The 17,603-nt window shown below is 42.7% G+C and overlaps 1 protein-coding gene across 2 annotated transcripts; it reads right to left on the bottom strand.

Moving 5' to 3' along the window:
- Window positions 1-812: 812 nt before the first annotated feature.
- Window positions 813-14,443, bottom strand: MTCH2 (mitochondrial carrier 2). Of its 2 annotated transcripts, XM_083349386.1 has the most exons (13): window positions 14,182-14,443; window positions 11,903-11,987; window positions 10,799-10,905; window positions 9,802-9,828; window positions 9,542-9,598; window positions 8,570-8,627; window positions 7,504-7,555; window positions 7,246-7,305; window positions 6,770-6,863; window positions 3,543-3,590; window positions 2,999-3,066; window positions 1,683-1,758; window positions 813-1,004 (listed from the first exon to the last, which is right to left on the bottom strand). In XM_083349386.1, exons 1-13 carry the CDS (start codon window positions 14,266-14,268, stop codon window positions 918-920), a joined length of 906 nt encoding a protein of 301 aa, XP_083205512.1. In that variant the 5' UTR covers window positions 14,269-14,443; the 3' UTR covers window positions 813-917. The 2 variants fall into 2 exon arrangements, with proteins under 2 accessions (XP_083205512.1, XP_083205513.1); XM_083349387.1 differs by lacking the exon at window positions 9,802-9,828 and having other exon boundaries at window positions 14,182-14,441.
- Window positions 14,444-17,603: the final 3,160 nt, after the last annotated feature.

The following is a 17,603-nucleotide window of genomic DNA, read 5'->3' as shown; positions in this document are numbered from 1 at the left end:
GGCTTTTCTGCCCAAAAGTTTCAACACTCCGTTTTTGACTGAAATATTGCACAGAATTCAATTTTGAGTAAAGCTATCCCTCTGTAGGATTATTTGTGGGCAGAATGGGAGGAAAAAAACAAATTAGGCGGCTTTCTCGCCATGACAACAGATCTTCCTTTTTAAAACATTTGTGTTGACTTTGGAAGAAAATTTCTAAATTCATACTGTGATCTATTGAAAATGGCATCTCCTTTCCATGGCCATCAAGAGTAAAGCTCCCTCAATCATTTTGCAGAAAAAGTGAAAGATGTTTTCTGAACCTGCTGGGTGGCAGAACACAGGCTCTGGCTGCTGCTTGGTAACGCTGAACCTTCTTGTATAGACAAGCAGACTCATCTTCTGGGCTTAACTAAAGCGAAGTTTAACAATATGTTTGAAAGAATGAAGACTGAGAAATGACTGTGTCCCTGTGTAAGGAAAAGAACAATTGGTCCACATTCCCCAAATTGATTTAGCAGCTGCAAATAAAAGGCACAAGGCCAAACAGAACCCATCTCGTTCCACCAGCAGCTTGTTTCTATAGCTTTGCAACCAAGTCGCAGTAATACCTGGGTAGTATAGCAAGAACATGAGGGGGGCGCGAGTATTCCCAACACAGATGTTTTTCTCTGGAGAAAGTTAAAAAAATATCCCTATTCACAAGCCAGTAACCCTCCATTTCCCCCCACCCCCCAAGTGTGGCAGCTTTTTGGCAATTACCCCAATGTTTCAGAGGTGGGAAAAAGGATTTTCCCTTTTACTTTTGTCATTAAGTCATGCTCACAGTCAAGTCCATTTCCCAAGGTTAAATGATTATTTTTTTAAAAAAAACTGTATAGAAATCAACACACTGCCATCATTCTGTGTATCTGGAGCAGCCACAAAAGGCTGTGGACTCATTGAAATCTCTTCTCTTCCCACACGTATCGTTTTCCTGCAGGTGCCTTCCGGAAAAACAGGCTGTTGCCTCGGCTCATGTTGCCCTAAATGAGAGGAAAATGAAGCAGCTGAGAGTCTCGTAGAGAGAGCACTGCGACCGTCTCAAATTCACACACTATACAGCAGCTGAGGTTTGAGGGCCAGCTAATATGCAATTCGTGTGTGTGTGTGTGTGTGTGTGTAAGAGAGAGGGGGGAGGGAGAGGTGTGTGTGTAAGCTACAGCAGGACAACTTTTTTACTTAGATGGTAAAGGTAAAGGTAATGGCAAAGGTTCCCCCGCACATGTGTGCTAGTCGTTTCCAACTCTAGGGGCCGGTGCTCATCTCCGTTTCAAAGCCGAAGAGCCAGCGCTTGTCCGAGGACGTCTCTGTGGTCATGTGGCCGGCATGACTAGATGCCAAAGGAGCACGGAACGCTGTTACCTTCCCACTGTAGTGGTCCCTATTTTTCTACTTGCATTTTTACATGCTTTCGAACTGCTAGGTTGGCAGAAGCTGGGACGAGTAACAGGCGCTCACTCTGTTACACGGCACTCGAAATTCGACCCGTCACACTGCCGATCTTCTGATCGACAAGCTCAGCATTCCAACCCACTGAGCCACCGCGTCCCTACTTAGATGGTAGGTATGCCCAAAGGAGGGACTCTGCCACCTCAATTCTATACCTATATCCAAGCAAAACATCAGGATCCTGTAAGGAAGGACAGACATTTTAGACATACCTCCCGATGCAGCTGGCTCCAGCAGTGTAACCAGGAGGTATACGCTGGTGCATAAGGTGGGAGGCCAGCAGCGAGCCTAGAAAATAGAAAGCAAGGCTTACAGAATTCACTCACTACCAGGTTTCAGTGCCAGGCGCCTGTTTGAAGATCACAGCTTAGATGCCATTTCCAGCCCAGCCCTTTTTGCTGCACGAGGAAACGGGATCAAGCAGAAGCTAAGGTGTTTGAGACAAAATTCAACAGGTACCCTGACAGAAAACTGCCTTGCAACTGCCTTCTATATGGGAGAGCAGTCTAATAATCAACACATTATTTACAATGGAAGGGACAGAAATTATAACTTAGCAAATTAGCAACCAGAAACTAAAGGTTGTCCTCACCATTCTATATCGGCATTTGGAATGCCACCATGAAACTGGCTGTATCGTAAGAATTAACAAATGGAAATATTTCTTAACATATTGTTATTGGCTTAGGCTGTGCATGCCCACCTTACAGTATGTTATACTAAGCTAATCTGCATTTATTTCTAAACAGCCACCAAAGTGCAGATAAGAGCTAAATGGAATTCGCACACTCTGAACAGTGGGTATTTGGCACAAATGAGAGGGACGATCATTTTCATAACCTACTGTTAATTTTACTGCAAAGATCTCACTGGTCAAAACTGGAATGTGAAACCGGAAAGATCTTATCCCACAAATTTGGAATTTATCTTTTTATTAGCAGAGCTATTGCCACAGAATAATGTATTACAGGAAAGAAACACAATCCAGGCAGTTTCTGGCTCCAGAGTTATTCCTAAAAACTTTAAAGTAGATTCCCATTCCATACAATTGGACAATACCAAATGAAAAAGTCCAAACTATTTTTAATACTTTATATGCTTATATAATGAATTTCTAAAAGTGTGCTGGATTTGCCGCTACCCACAAATCTTAAAAGGGTTTTTTTAAAAAAAAACAAACAAACCTTTAGCTCTTTCTCCAGCCACAAATATTTTGGTTTTAGGCAGGGCACTATAAAAAAAATGGGGGTTTTGGCCACTGTACTTTTAAATTAAAACTTTTGAGTTCTTTTAGTATATCCCAACAACCTCCTATAAAAATGTCCAAAAACTTTTTTTTAGCTGGGTTGGCTATGGTATGAACATTCCAAACAGCAATTACTGAAAACACGAACATTGTGGCAAAGGCACAGCATACTGCTAAGATTCTCAATAATTACTGAAGAACGAGGCCTGAAAAATAAAACTGAGCTTTGTGTGCCGCGCATTTCAAAAAGAAAAGCAAGTGAGAGAAAAAGTGTGCACTTACCCACAGCTATTAATGGCCATCAGGTTTGAAACAAGTGTGAAGGGGTAGGTTAGCATACCGGTGAAGAACTGAAAGTACAAGACAGCATGATGTATCAGTGAAAAAGTATATGCCACCACTTCTTTCCTCACCCACAAGGCTGAGGACTAGATAATGACAGAACCACCACTAACCCACGCACCATACAGAACAGCAACCTGGTGGACTTAACAGAAGGATAAACTCTTACACTGATAAAAAAGCAAAGGCAAAGGCAAAGACTGGCAACTACTTAGCTAAGCCCCCAAAGTAATCTGAACTTAGCAACAGCATTTGATACATCTCTAGTGAAGAAGTTGTAAATTCCAATCTTAGACAGAGAGTCCGAAGGCGGAAAATTGAAAGGTGTTTTCAACACCATTAGTTCAATACCCTTCTCTGGCATCCCTCACAAGACCACCAGGACCAACCAAAGGTTTAAAAGTGAGTTATGAGGTTTGTGGTCCTCTCGGAACCTTTTTCCTTTCATCTATATCAAAGAAAATAAGACAAATGATACACTCACTGAGGTGACAGCCTGAGAGTAACCCTTCATCTCAGTCATGGTGGAGACCTAGAAAGAAGATTCATGACTAAAAACACACATTCCTCAATGACAGAGGTCATTCCCAACTTTTGACACAAAGCTAAAGACAATGCCTCCCAGGACTGCAAGGCTTCGGGTTCAAGGCAAAGAGATGCTTCAGTGCATGCAACAGTCTAAACACAGCCCTGTCCCCAAGGAGTTTTTTCCTGAGGGTCATACAGCAGCCAATGAGGGCAATTGGGTTTCTTTTAAGAACGTACTGCAAGGGGCTACATTTATTTATCCCCCTGTGTGCTTCCAAAAGACCCTTTGCTTTTGTAACCAAAATGCATTGCCTGAGAAAGCCAACTTATCCCCACAAGAAGATGTGGTACTAATATGTATTAGTATATGTATAGGTTCTTAACAGCCACGCGTGTAGGTTGTGAACAGAGAAAATACTTGACTTAGCTAATACTCGTGAGCTGGGATTTGTAAAGCATTCTTTGCACAGACCATCCTATGCCTGAAACCAATACCAACTATTCCACCTCTAACGATGGGGGGTGAGGTGTTACCCCCCGTTGATAGGGCTCGCAACTTGGGCGTCCTCCTGGATTCACGACTCAATTTCGAAGCAGTGGCGTAGCGTGGGGGGTGCAGGGGGGGCCGGCCGCACCGGGCGCAACATCTGGGGGGGCGCCCATTAAGCTCGCCGGAGGGGGACGATTCTGCTTCACCGAGGGTCGGAGGAGCGAGCGAGTGGGCGGAGCATAGAAAGCAACTGCATTCACTGCGCCCAGCCAGAGCGGGATCCCGTCCTCTTGCGGCTGCGGATCGCCTCCTTTCTCGGGTGGGGGTGGGGAGGCTTGGCGGCGTCTCGCCTCCCTCTCTTTCTCCCGCCGCGGCTCTCCTCCGCTTGGCTCTCAACCTGCAAGCTCGCCCCCCCCGACCCAGCTCCCGCCCCCGTCTCCTCCTTTCCCGGAGGTAAAGGTAACAACTGCAGCCACCACACCTGTGGCTGCTTGCTGCTCCTCCTCCTCCTCCTCCTGCCGTATTGACTCTCTGTGGCCACTCGGTTCCCCCTGCAGGAGGCGATCAGGACACCCCCCCGACACATGTCGCCAGCAGCGAGAGTTTCCAGCCAGTCCGGCGAATCTTTGGGGCGAGGTGCCAAAGAGAAGGAGGCGGCTTGGCTTGGATAAGCAGCGTCTGGGCAGAAAATAGGTCGGGCGCCGCAGCAAGTACGAACTCCTGGGGTTCAGCCTAAGCAGGCAAAGCTACAGGGTGGGTTGGTTGGCTTTTCCGGCTTTGGAATAACCTTGGGAAGCTGAGGCATTGTAAGTTGGAAGTCATTGTTTGTCGCCTAACATGTTGGGTCACCCCACACCACATGCTAAGCCATAAACCGTGGTTGGTATCCAGGGTTTAGGACAAGATGGAGAAAGCTAGCCAATTGTGGGATCATAAATCTTGATGAAGCCCATCATCGCTCCATGTGATGTATGCACTCAATCTACAAACGTAGTCCAAGCCTATTCACATCTGTTGTAAGGTCATTCTCTCGTGGGGTTTATCTTGACGTCCACTAAGAGTGGAACAAACATGCCCCATTAACCATTTTCAACGCCATGTCCTCTCTTTGTCTCATCCTAAATCACAGCTGAGGCACCTTAAAGTTGCCTTGTTTCAGTTTTAAACTAGCATTTTCCCTCTTCTCCAGAGACCCTTTTTTGCCTTGAACCTAACTCAAGGGTAGGCAACCTTGGCTCTTTTATGATTCATGGACTTCAACTCCCAGAATTCCTGAGCTAGTGGAAGAGACTCGAGTGCTAAAATCCACGGGTTAGGGGGTGCAAATTACTTGCCTTGCCCCGGGTGCTGACAACCCACGCTACGCCACTGTTTCGAAGACCACATAGGAGCCGTGACCAGGGGGGCTTTTGCACAGGTTTGCCTGGTGCGCCAGTTGCGTCCCTATCTGGACCGAGATGCCCTACGCACAGTTACTCATGCGCTCGTGACCTCCCGTTTGGACTACTGTAACGCTCTCTACATGGGGCTGCCCTTGAGGACCACTCGGAGGCTTCAACTGGTGCAGAATGCGGCCGCGCGAGTTGTAATGGGGGTCTCCCGATACTCCCACGTAACACCTCTACTCCGCGAGCTGCATTGGCTTCCGGTTGCCCTCCGGGTGAAATTCAAGGTGCTGGTTATTACCTATAAAGCCCTACATGGCTTGGGTCCGGGGTATTTGAGGGAACACCTGCTGCCGGCATCAAATGCCCTTCGTCCAGTGCGCTCCCACAGGGAGGGTCTGCTCAGGGTCCCGCCGGTAAGAGATTGCCGGCGGGTGACACCCAGGGATAGGGCCTTCTCAGTGGGGGCGCCTGCCCTCTGGAACCAGCTGCCAGTGGAGCTGAGGACTGCCCCCGACCTCCGTTCATTCCGCCGGGACCTGAAGACCTGGCTCTTCGAGCTCTCGGGCCCAGGCTGAGGAGTAATTTATTTTAATCGGGGTTTTAATTGCACAGAGTTAAGTTTAATCTTTTTTAAATTGGTTTTAACTTTTGTATTGTTGGTTTTTAATTTCCTGTAAACCGCCCAGAGTCCTCAGGGAAAGGGCGGTATATAAATGTAATAAAATAAATAAATAAATAAATAAATACTTTAATGTGGGTGATCTGTGCCTGAACTGTAATCCAAATTTTTCATCCTGACACAGAACTGAGAATTATGCGTTTGGCTTGGAAATCACCCCAAGGCAACTGTGCTCCAGGTGGGGTATTAGCCATCCGGACATCAGCAGCAGCATAGCAGCAGCTAAATACAAGCTGTTGGGAAGCTGCAGGGGCAGACAAGTGAACAGACAAGAGGGGAAAGAAGGGTGAGGTGTATCAGTCTTGCCTTCTTGCTCTACAAGATTACCTCAAATTTATTTTTGCTAGAGCCCAGGACAAACCTTGGGAGTCTTAGGTTTCAGTTCTGCTGAGCCATGGACCACTCAGAATAGTTTGACAGAAACAGAAAGCATTTGTTCCATGTATGTATGAAACAAACTACATTTTTCATTTCGCGCATGTCTTTTGAGGATGCTGTGGCACAGTGAGAATAGGCACCTTCAAGGCCAATACCAGAAAACTGCACTATGCTTTAAAACCAAATGGAGCTCAGCAGTCATTGCAGCTTCAGCTAAGGACACAGCACTCTACAAGCAGAATACTTACCCCATTCTCCAGTGCATAGGTATTGATGAGGTAGGCCAGCATATTACAAAGCCACAAGGATAGGATATCTCCGAGCAGGCGGGGAATCAGGCCCCTGAAACGAAAACAGCTGACTGGTAATAAGGCTGGATAACTTCAACACTAAGATGTCAACACACTTGCCCCTAACTGCTCACATGGCAGGAAACTGCTCAACACTGTGCAAGACTAGGATGAGCAACACCAAGAAACGAAAACCACCATTTTTGCCACCCAGCTTGGGATGGTGCATTGCCTAAGAATTCTGCTTCGCCTAAAACATCCAATCAGATGCCTTATGAAAGCAAGCAAATAATAGCCTTTCTCCAGTAACTAATACAATACGCAGTGGCATTCTGTGCTCTTTCTGAGAAAATCCCAGGTAAAATCCATCTTATCCCTGCACTAGCTATCATGGCACTCATAAATGGTAAAAACGCACTCTAAAAAGTACTCACGCAAAAAATCCAAAGATGCCCTCTTCCCGGTAAATGGTGACAAAAGAGCTAAACACTCCGCTGAAAATTGAAGGGGAAAACAATCCATCAAGTCTCTAACAAATAACATGTGATTTCCTCTCCCACAGACACCATTACTAATTACAACAACAGAACCCTTCTGACATCATACATTAATTTATCTCCCAGCCCTCGGTTCCATCCGTTGTATGGGTTAAAACCCCAATGAAGCCAATTTCATTGCAAATATGTGTATACCTGTACTTGGTCTCTCTGCCAATGAATTGCACCATACACCTCAAGGTGATCACTAAAGAGCAAGGAGTCAAAAGCGAAAAACTATTGTTAAGGAAGACCTCACCTAAACTCCATCCATTTGCATTTATACAGGAGCATATAATCCCAACATTTTTAACTCAAGGTGAATCCAGGTATAATAGCTACAACCATGAATGGTACAGCCTATCTAGTAAAGTGGATGCAATATGTGGGTTGAAATAGAGCTCCTTTTGAAAATGTCAGGTTCAGCATCTAGGATTCTTTTGGATCTGAAACAATCAGATTATGGCCAAGAACTTTGCTCAGCTGAGGCTGGAATGCCAATTACAGCCATTCCTACAGATGGCTCATCCGACAACAATGTTATCTTCCTGAATTAAACTGTATCTGGATTACTGCAGCGGCATTTTACAATTATTAGGAAATCAGACTGGATAAAATCTTGTGGCCAGGGTGTTCTGAGGTAATGTATTTGGGAGACATAAAGCTCTTACTGAATCAGCTATGAGAAGTGCTATGAGAAGAGATCTCTTTCTGTGGGAGGAAACTTGAGATTAAGGACACCAATAGAACTACCCTACCCCATATTACCTGCCCACCTTTTGAAGTTATCATCAAAGATCTTCTTGCGTATTGCAACACCTCTACAAACCCATTTCACGGAGGCTCAGGAGAAGAGGGCCTTTCCATTAGCTGCACTCCTGGCACATCCTCCTCAGCTGAGTTCCTCTCATTGCCTCTTCAAAGGACATCCTCAAGCATGGCCAGCGTCTTGATTTGATTGTTATGGGCTTGTTATGGTTAAATTTGTGTGTTCACAGTCATTTATTTTTTTAATTCGCTGCTGGCTCCAGTGTATTTGATTTCATGGCGGTTTTTAACCCTTCACCTTGTTAGTTAGTTAAAGCTCACTGAGGAAGATAGGGTGGACATGTTTCCAATAGTTCATTATCAATCACTGCCAAAAGGGGAGGGAGTTTTTTTCTGTGTCTGGGAGTTACAATGACACGACTGAAACTGAACTGACAGATTAATCTATACATACCATGAAATGGATGGGTGACTAGTGTAGCAGCAGAACGCGCAATCATCTCTTGAGAGGTCTAAGAGGAAAAACAGTTGGAGACATATTAGAAGAAAAGTTAGCCAAAGAAAGGGCAAAATGTCCCATCTACCCAGATTCCAGTAAAGGATTAAATAACTGCTACTCATCATATAATTGGAAGTATTAAGATTAAACATTTTTCATTAATTATCATTGCTCTATAGATCAATCTATTTCAGCCACATTTTCAGTTACTTAAGAAAAAAGTCACTGCCCAGCTATCACCTTAGACCAGGGGTAGGCAACCTTGGCTCTTTTATGACTCGTGGACTTCAACTCCCAGAATTCCTGGGAGTTGAAGTCCACGAGTCATAAAAGAGCCAAGGTTGCCTACCCCTGCCTTAGACAAATCCCGATATGATGTATACCCCAAATATATCCCAATATGCCCCATCTAAAGAATTTCAGGGAGCAGGGTCAAGGAGAAGAGCCTTTTCCGCTATGAATCCCTGCCCCGAGAAACACTCTTACTACTGAAGAATAGAACTGCTCCCCCCTTCTGACCTTCCTAGAAGGGTATTAAAACTTGGTTTTGCTGGTTGGGCAGGGTTCTGAGGGGATTGACAGGGTAAGCAGATCTCATCCCCAAGCTGTCCCATTTCCTTGCTTCTAGTTTTTATATAGCTTTTATATAGCTCTGACCAATGCCAGAATGTCATGACAGCAAAGAAACATCTCGCTTCTATTCTTTCCTATGCTAACAAGATATTCATGCTTCTCAACTTCATTATGATACAATCTATAGTCTGTAGGCAAACAGGCTGTTGCTTCGTATCTCCTGGTTTCAGAAACAACCGGTTACCATTCCAATTATCCACCAGCCAACAGATTTGGCAGGTGACAGGTCAGGAATGCTCTTCTGCATTATCCACAGCCAGCCAGTCCCCCTGATAAATGAATTCCATACCTTACCTCTTTAATGACTTGATCCAGAGAGGATCCGGATTCTTTGTCAGCATTCCCTAATTCCTAAAAAGGCAGAAAAAAAGCCAGTCTCAAAAACCACCAGGTATGGGATCCTCAATCCTCAATACCAGGTATACTATTAATTTTATTTATGAATTCTGCAGAGTCTTCCATTCCCATATAGACTGCAGCACGGAACACAGCCACGCTCTATGAACTTTAATTTCAAAAAGGAGTTTTATTTATGAACGGACTTTATGACATACCTCACTTTGGTCAGCATTCTGGCATTGCTAGATAGAAAAAAAATATACAACTATAAGCTCATAATTTCTCTCTTCAATCTTTTATTACCCAAACCATTAAATGTACATAATTGCACTTACATTCCTTTCCCATCCTCCTGAGGTTCTTTACTTCAGTGGTAAGCTCTGTAGACCAGATTACATTGGCCTATGCATTCTATAACATATCACTAGAGCACCAAACTCACCATAAACAAGAATTCAACACATAGCTTACCCAGTCAATGAAGAATGCAAACACGCAAACTCCGTCAAAATGTAAATCTGACAGAACAGTTCAGTTTCTGAGGAAAAAAGGCTGTTGAAGCACCCCTAAGGTCTTAAGTGCAGGTAGGTCACCAAACACCTGAATTCTGATCACATGACCCCTGGAGGACTGCAATGGCTGTAACCTCAGGGACTAGGCATAAGAACCATTTGATCAGCATTGCTGTAACTTCTAATGGTCACTGAATGAATGGTCATTAAGAGAGGACTGCCTGTAATATAACTTGATTGTGTGCTTCGTATTTGTTCCAATATGTAACCTATCACCACCATTATAAGCTGGCCTAACAAAATAATTGCAGCTGCCATCCGGGTAGACCACAGAAATGTTTAAACATTTTACATTAAAATCAAATAAAATCTGTACACTCTAGGAATAAAAGGTTTTGAGGATCAAAGAACTGAACATCAAACTAGTTCAGTGCTAGGGGCTTTGAGCTGTGACATGCAATTCTGGCTCGCAGAATGAATGCAAATCACAGGTAGAGATATGGAATGAACAATAAACTGGACTAGGCTGAAAAAATAGAATCTTATCCATGTGTTGGGGTTTTCAGTGACAATTTCTGCAGTAAGAAAGTTGTTAAGAGGTTATTTACAAAATTCAAGCAAAAATGGTTTACATTATAAAGCATTTGAAATCTGAAATATTTTGTATATTAAAACAATATACAACCAAATTATAAAGTACCTGTAAAACTTTACTGTGTACTACAGTGCCAATGGCTCCTGAGCAGAGTCTAGGAGCCAAACCTTTGAAGAGTCCAGCCCTCCCATCAATCTTCATAATGTGTTTTGCTGAAAACATAAACAGAGGTAAGCAGCTGTCCCATTATTCACCCTTCTCCCCCAAGTGCCACATATCTGAATCTATCTCATGCTAGAAAATTCTAGTTTAATTCTGTTTAATGCCATTTGAGAAATTTTGCTATTAAGTACATTGAATGCACATTGAAATATGCATTGGCTGCATATAACACCTGCAGCAACAGAATCGTATCATGTACACTAGTCCTTACCAGACTCTATTATGTACTATAGCAAGAATGAGCAATCTGTAGCTCTCCTTATCAACTCTCAACTCTTTATTACTTTGACCAGCATTAAGAAGTAATAAGAATTGTAATCCCCAAACATCTGAAGCTCCATTATCTTGTCATCTCTGCTCAACAGTAACAAGAACTATGAGCAAAGTTAAAAACAACTGGCTTCTCTGAGTAAACATATGAAGAAACAACAAACAATGGAGATTCAGTGCCTATCATTAGAGAAATGCACGAAGAAAAATCAAATCATGAACAGGCAACCAAGTAAGGGTTTAACCCCAAAATAGCTGAAGACTAGAAACCTACAGTTCAAAACAGATACTCAATCTCCATATTAAACAGGGATTTTTTAAAAAGTTACTGTATAAGCTGCATACTGGGGGGAAATGTGGCATTGCTATAACATGCATATGCATTTGTAAATCAAATTAAAAATATGGTGCTTGAAAAGATTCTAAGCCCAGGAAGAAATGTTGACTAAACATTACTAACAAAACACTGCTTACTACTTGGAATTCAAAAGTGAATATAGATAGTTTTGACATTCTTTTTAAATATCCAGTTTAAATATGCACTATATTGTTACCTAACTATACTTTCCAAAAGTTATCTTTTGCAAAACCTATTATACTATATCTGATAAAAGTCTTGTTGAAAGGCATGCATTTTTCACAAACACATCAGTAACTACAGCAATCCTACTGTGTTTTAGGCAGTTTATTTATAAAATACATACATTATATACTCACCATAAGCAAATAGACCAGGCAGTTGATAGACATGCCGACCAAAAATATTTCTTCCCAGAGTTGGAGGGAGCGGTTCATATCCCACCTTTGAAAAGAAAAAAAAAGAACCATCCACAATGAACATTATAGCCTACAAATTGAACATCCTCTCAAAGAAATAGTCAACGTTTTTTCACACAATTAACACAATTATATCATTAACAAGTTCCTTTCTTGTACTAGTGCTATAAGTAACAATACCAAAAGTTCTATTTCTATTAGTTGGTTGTGATTTTGGAATATATGACCAGTACTGACATAATCTGCAATTTAGTATATTGGATAACAACATTGTTTTTATTATATGACAAATTTAGAACGCTAGTGCAAATATATGTCTCCTCCAAAGCAATCTTTATCTTTCTTAATTTCAAACAAAATCTAACCACTTCTTACTCTTTTGCAGTATTTTGCTATTAAGATTTAATTACCTAAAGCAGAAAACTTCCGTTAATATATCCTGTTACCTCAAATTGTGTTGTGACTAGGATGGTTAAGTTATAAAACAATTAAGTGGTTAATTCTTAAGATGAAACTTCTTTGGTGATTCATTGATTGATTTGCTAGGAGCATGGCGGACGCACACATTCCAATTCACAACACAAATTATTTAGGAGATCTGCAGTTTAGCAGAAAATATTATTGGCAAGCAAATACCAAGTTTTCTGATTTCTCACAGTACACATGTACTCCTCATACAGAGAATGACTTCCATACAAAAACAGATCTACTCCTGGTTCTGAGTGGCCCTTGGTGGACAGATATACAGTTAACAAGTGTCTTTACAAATTTAAGGTTCAAAGGTTAAGGTTAAATATCCTTTGCACTTTTGATTAGAAGTTCTTGTTCTGAAAGCACATTGTACAGGAAGACTGTTATTCTTACAAAACTACAATTTTCAGCCAAGAATGAAATAAATATAAAGGCACAACGTGCCAGATACAACAACCAAATGTTACTAAATAAAGAAGTCTGAAATTACTGAGAATTGGTCTGGGAGTGTCCTTGACACTGCCAATTGGAATAAGAGACTTAAACATGAGGTTCATATAAAACTAGAAAAGTGATTGGAATTTTGAAAATCAGCTCACTTGCAAAGATAACTGAGTGGGACAAACAAATTTGAAATGGCTTCTGCAATGAAGACTGCCCTATGGCTTACAGTGGGACTTTTATTCCTGCAAGAATTTAAACAAAGTGTAAGCAGTAAACGAGAAAAGCGCAGTGTCGTGGATATGATTTTGACTTTGTGGTGTTATCGGGATCGTCTGCGAATCCCACTGCTAGCACTCAACCTATACGGCTGCTACTGTGGAACAGGCGGCTTTGGAAAGCCTCTGGATGCAGTGGATCGCTGTTGTTTCTTGCACGACTGCTGTTATCGTCACACCAGGCTCTCTCTGAAATGTCACAACAGGGTAAAATGGCAGCGCTACAAACTGCTGTGTAAAACATCGGAGACAGAGTGCGGGTCAAAAAGCATCTGTGGCAGAACAGCGTGCGAGTGTGACAAGCAACTGGCCGAATGTCTCACGGCAGCAAAACCTCAGCGGAAGCATTCTTTCTACAACAGAGAACTCTGCCAAGGGTCTAAGGGCACCTGTCCCATCATGCAGCACCAGAACTGGACTGCAATCCTGCATTAAGGAAGTTTCTGCTATTACTCGATTGCAAAGCAAGGTGCTTGGAAAAATTAAGCTCTGGAGGGGGGGGGGGGCGGGAAAGACTAGCTGTGGCTCCAGTTCCTCAAGAAACCTCATCTCTGACAATATTGGTGTTTCTAGGCAAGAGGAACAGATTGCAGAGGGTTTCCGAATAGAAGGGGGGGGGGGAAGGAGAGACGATCGGGAAGAGCTGATCCGTGTTTGTGTGTGTGTGTGTGTGTGTATAAGCATATATATATATATATATATATATATATATATATATATATATATCTCGGTGGCTTCTTTACGACTTGCAGATCGGCGACTGTATTCACATCGGAAGAAGAGAAGAGTTAGCCCTCCAAGGCAGCCAAAGCCAAAGCAAAGGCCCCGAAGGGTTGGAGTGAGCCTGCTACGGCGAGGGTGAACAGCGACCCGGAGAAGAAAGAGCCATCGCCGACGAGAAAGCAACGTCAATCTCCCCGAAGAAAGCGAGGGGCGGTCGGGAAGGCTCAGGGTGGTCCCTCCCTCCCGGGCGTCTCCCTTCTCACGCTCTCGCACGAGGGGAAATGCCGGCGGGGCCAAAGGTCTCACCTGCACTAGCAACTTGACGTACATAAGCGGCTGCGAGAGCACCGTGAAGCCGGAGCCCAGCAGCACCTGGGAGGTCGTGTCCGCCATGCTGCAGCCGCACCGGGCTCCGCCGCGGGAGGGGGGCAGCGGAAGAAGGAGCGGTCGTGCAACGAGCACCACGTGACCTGCGGCGGAGGACAAAAAAAAAGTCTCCTTAATCGCCGCTCCCTCGTTCCCTCTTTCGATCAGTTCCGGGCCTAAATGGTTCCGGTTTCCGCCACCTGCAAGGGCGAGTTAGGCCCGAGGTGGGGTGGGGAGGAGCCGCCGCCTATAAAATCGGATCTTCCGATTTTGTTGTGTTTTTTTTTAAAGACGTGTGACGAATCGTCATTGGCCCAGATTCCCTTCATCGAATGATAGAAAGGTGTCGAAAGGTGTCTTGGGGAACGGCCGTGGCGGCCAGCTGCACTAAATTTGGCGCTTCTGTCGATCTGGCCTCGCGTTTGAATTTCGCTCGGAGGGTCCCCAACTCGCACTTAAAATGGGGGAAAAAATTCATCGCCCAATGCAACGGGGCGTTTTGGAGTGGGGGGGGGCTGTCAGAGCAACCACCCGCGCTCTTCTTCCAGTTTGGGGGTTGCACGTCTTGAGGTTTACGGGCCGATCTAAATTAAAAGAAACATGCCTTGTGAGGATTTGCGCTGACACCTCCAGTTTAAGGAAACAAAACTGATCGCTTTCTGTACATCTTGCTGTACGTAAAATAACTAATTGCTAGTTCGAATGGCCCTAAGCCAGGGGTAGGCAACCTCGGCTCTTTTATGACTCATGGACTTCAACTCCCAGAATTCCAGCCGTGCTGGCTCAGGAATTCTGGGAGTTGAAGTCCATGAGTCATAAAAGAGCCGAGGTTGCCTACCCCTGCCCTAAGCCAACAGAAATGCCTTCTTTGCTGGCTGTGGTCATAGGCCTGTAGGTCTTGGCAAAGGAATTAAGAAATCCCTCATGGCCATTTAATTCAGTCAGGTCTATTTTAAAGTAAGTATGTGCAACATTACAATGGGTGTGACCTAAACCTAATTTAGCACAACTCGCTGTTGCTGTTCTGTGCGGCTTTCAATAGTAGTTTCAGTTTTCTCAAGGTTACTGTAATAAATGGCTTATTTACAGACCCCGCTGTATAACCTGCCCTTTCAAAACTATTGTTGAATTCAAACAATTCAGTGTAAGTCAATAGAATATTGTTGCTTTAAATCCATGTGGGTTTGGGTAGTTTGTCTGGCAGATCTTCCTGCCATCACCATATGTTTCTGACATATTTCACTATGCAACCCAAGCTAGTTGGAAAAATCTCTTGCCTTTTAATCTGGATTTCTTGTGCAATTATAGACTTAATTGAAGTAAATATTAGATCCTTTTACTCGACATTCATTTTCCTTTCATTTTTCCCTCTTATCTGCTCTGCCGAGTAACCCAGTAAGAAAATATTTTATTTTATTTATTTTATTAAATTTATATACTGCCCTACTCCCGTAGGACTCAGGGCGGTTTACAGGGAAAGTTAAAAACAAACATACAAAAGTTAAAATCAGATTAAAATTAATTAAATCAAGTCCCCAATTTAAACTAAAACCCAATACAATTAAAACCCCTCATGTTTTCTTGTTTTTTTAATTGCATCATGCCTAATACTGAACGAAAAATATGCTGTCTTCAGAACAGTAGCAGTTGCAGCTGAACCATTCTCTATATAGCTGAACCTGAAAAACTTCCCAACAAGATGACAATAATGAAACTTGTAATGTTGTGGTATGTCAAATAGATTTCTATATGGGATACAAAAGTTAAAAGTATTAAAAAGCTGTTCCCAAAGATACACAACTTTACAAGAAAAAAATGGGTAGTTGACAAATACTTTCTTTGGCAAAAAAATGTATGTTGACACAAAAAAATATAAGAAAATTGAACGATTGCTATGCATGGTCTTTTGCATGGCAATCCACTTATTTGCATTCATATTTGATATATGGCTTTCTTTTCTACATGCACCCTATTAAGATGCAAGTCTCAATGTGCAGAATGTAGAATGAATGATTTTTTTTCCACAATCTCTAAATGAGGACATCTGTAACTGACAAGTGATTTCAAAAACTACATGCCATGTGAATGCAATTTTTTTTATTTTACATCAATGAATAGTATCCATTTTAAAATAAAGTGTTTAATAATATAGTTTCCTGGATTTTATTACTTATTTGGAGTATTCATCACAATAGAGGAAGTATTGAGTGAAATATACACCCTAGGATTCAGATACAATACTAAAATGGAAGTGGGATGTTCTAAAATATGCACTAAAAGAGGCCAGGAGAGATGCTTTTTACTAAGGACAATGAATGCATATTAACTAGTATGGGAGGAAAATTTACACTGATTTGTAAAAACAATTGAATAAACTATAATAATAATGATGATGATGTTGGAAGGGACCTTGGAGGTCATCTAGTCCAACCTCCTGCTCAGGCAGGAAAGCCTATACCATTTCAGACAAATGGCTGTCCAGTCTCTTCTTAAAAACTTCCAGTGTTGGAGCATTCACAACTTCTGGAGGCAGATTGTTCCACTGGTTAATTGTTCTGTCAGGAAGTTTCTCCTTAGTTCTAGGTTGCTTCTGTCCTTGATTAGTTTCCATCCGTTGCTTCTTGTCTTGCCTTCGGGCACTTTGGAGAATACCTTGACTCCCTCTTCTTTGTGGCAGCCTCTGAGATATTGGAATACTGCTATCATGTCCCCCTCATTCTTCTCTTTATTAAACTAGACATACCCAATGTCAGCAGCCGTTCCTCATGTGTTTTAGTCTCCAGTCCCCTAATCATCTTTGTTCTTCTTCTCTGTACTCTTTCTAGAGTCTCAACATCTTTTTTTACATCGTGGTGACCAAAACTGGGTGCAGTATTCCAATCCAGAGAAAAGAAATATTTTTGGGAATATTAAAAAGGTAGATATATTTCCCCAAAGGAATGGAGAAGATCTTTTTAAAAAGGCAGAAACTTCTACACACACACACCCAGCCAGACAACTCAACAGAAACCAGCTTTTAGAAATGCAGATGTAATAATCTATTCAGGAAGGTTGGAGTCCTCCAGCTAGAAGCTGAAGAGATCAGGAAGACACAGACCCTTAAAATCTATATACTCCACCCAAATTCTAAGGACAGGAAACATAATAGGATTAACCCACCACCATCAGAATATTAGCAAGGCACACTCAAACTCAGGCCAAAGTACATTTATTTTATTTTATTTTTTATTTTTATTCCATTTATATCCCGCCCTTCTCCGAAGACTCAGGGCGGCTTACAAGCTTAGCAGTAGCCTTCATTCTATGTATATGCCTGCTTATTAGGGCTTTCACACACACCCCAAGCGGCATTATTACAAAGT

This window comes from Vipera ursinii (genome assembly GCF_947247035.1).
Source record: "Vipera ursinii genome assembly, chromosome: 1".
Lineage (NCBI taxonomy): Eukaryota > Metazoa > Chordata > Lepidosauria > Squamata > Viperidae > Vipera > Vipera ursinii.
The sequence above is the reverse complement of the archived record's forward strand: the minus strand, read 5'-3'. Positions and strand labels throughout refer to the sequence as shown.

Excerpts from the sequence above, each read along its gene's own strand:
- MTCH2 (XM_083349386.1), bottom strand. The coding sequence starts at position 14,268 with ATGGCGGACACGACCTCCCAGGTGCTGCTGGGCTCCGGCTTCACGGTG. Across the intron at positions 7,556-8,569 it reads AGTCACCCATCCATTTCATG|TGATCACCTTGAGGTGTATG; the intron begins GTATGTATAGAT and ends CTTGCTCTTTAG. Across the intron at positions 6,864-7,245 it reads GGCATCTTTGGATTTTTTGC|GGGCCTGATTCCCCGCCTGC; the intron begins GTGAGTACTTTT and ends TTTTCGTTTCAG.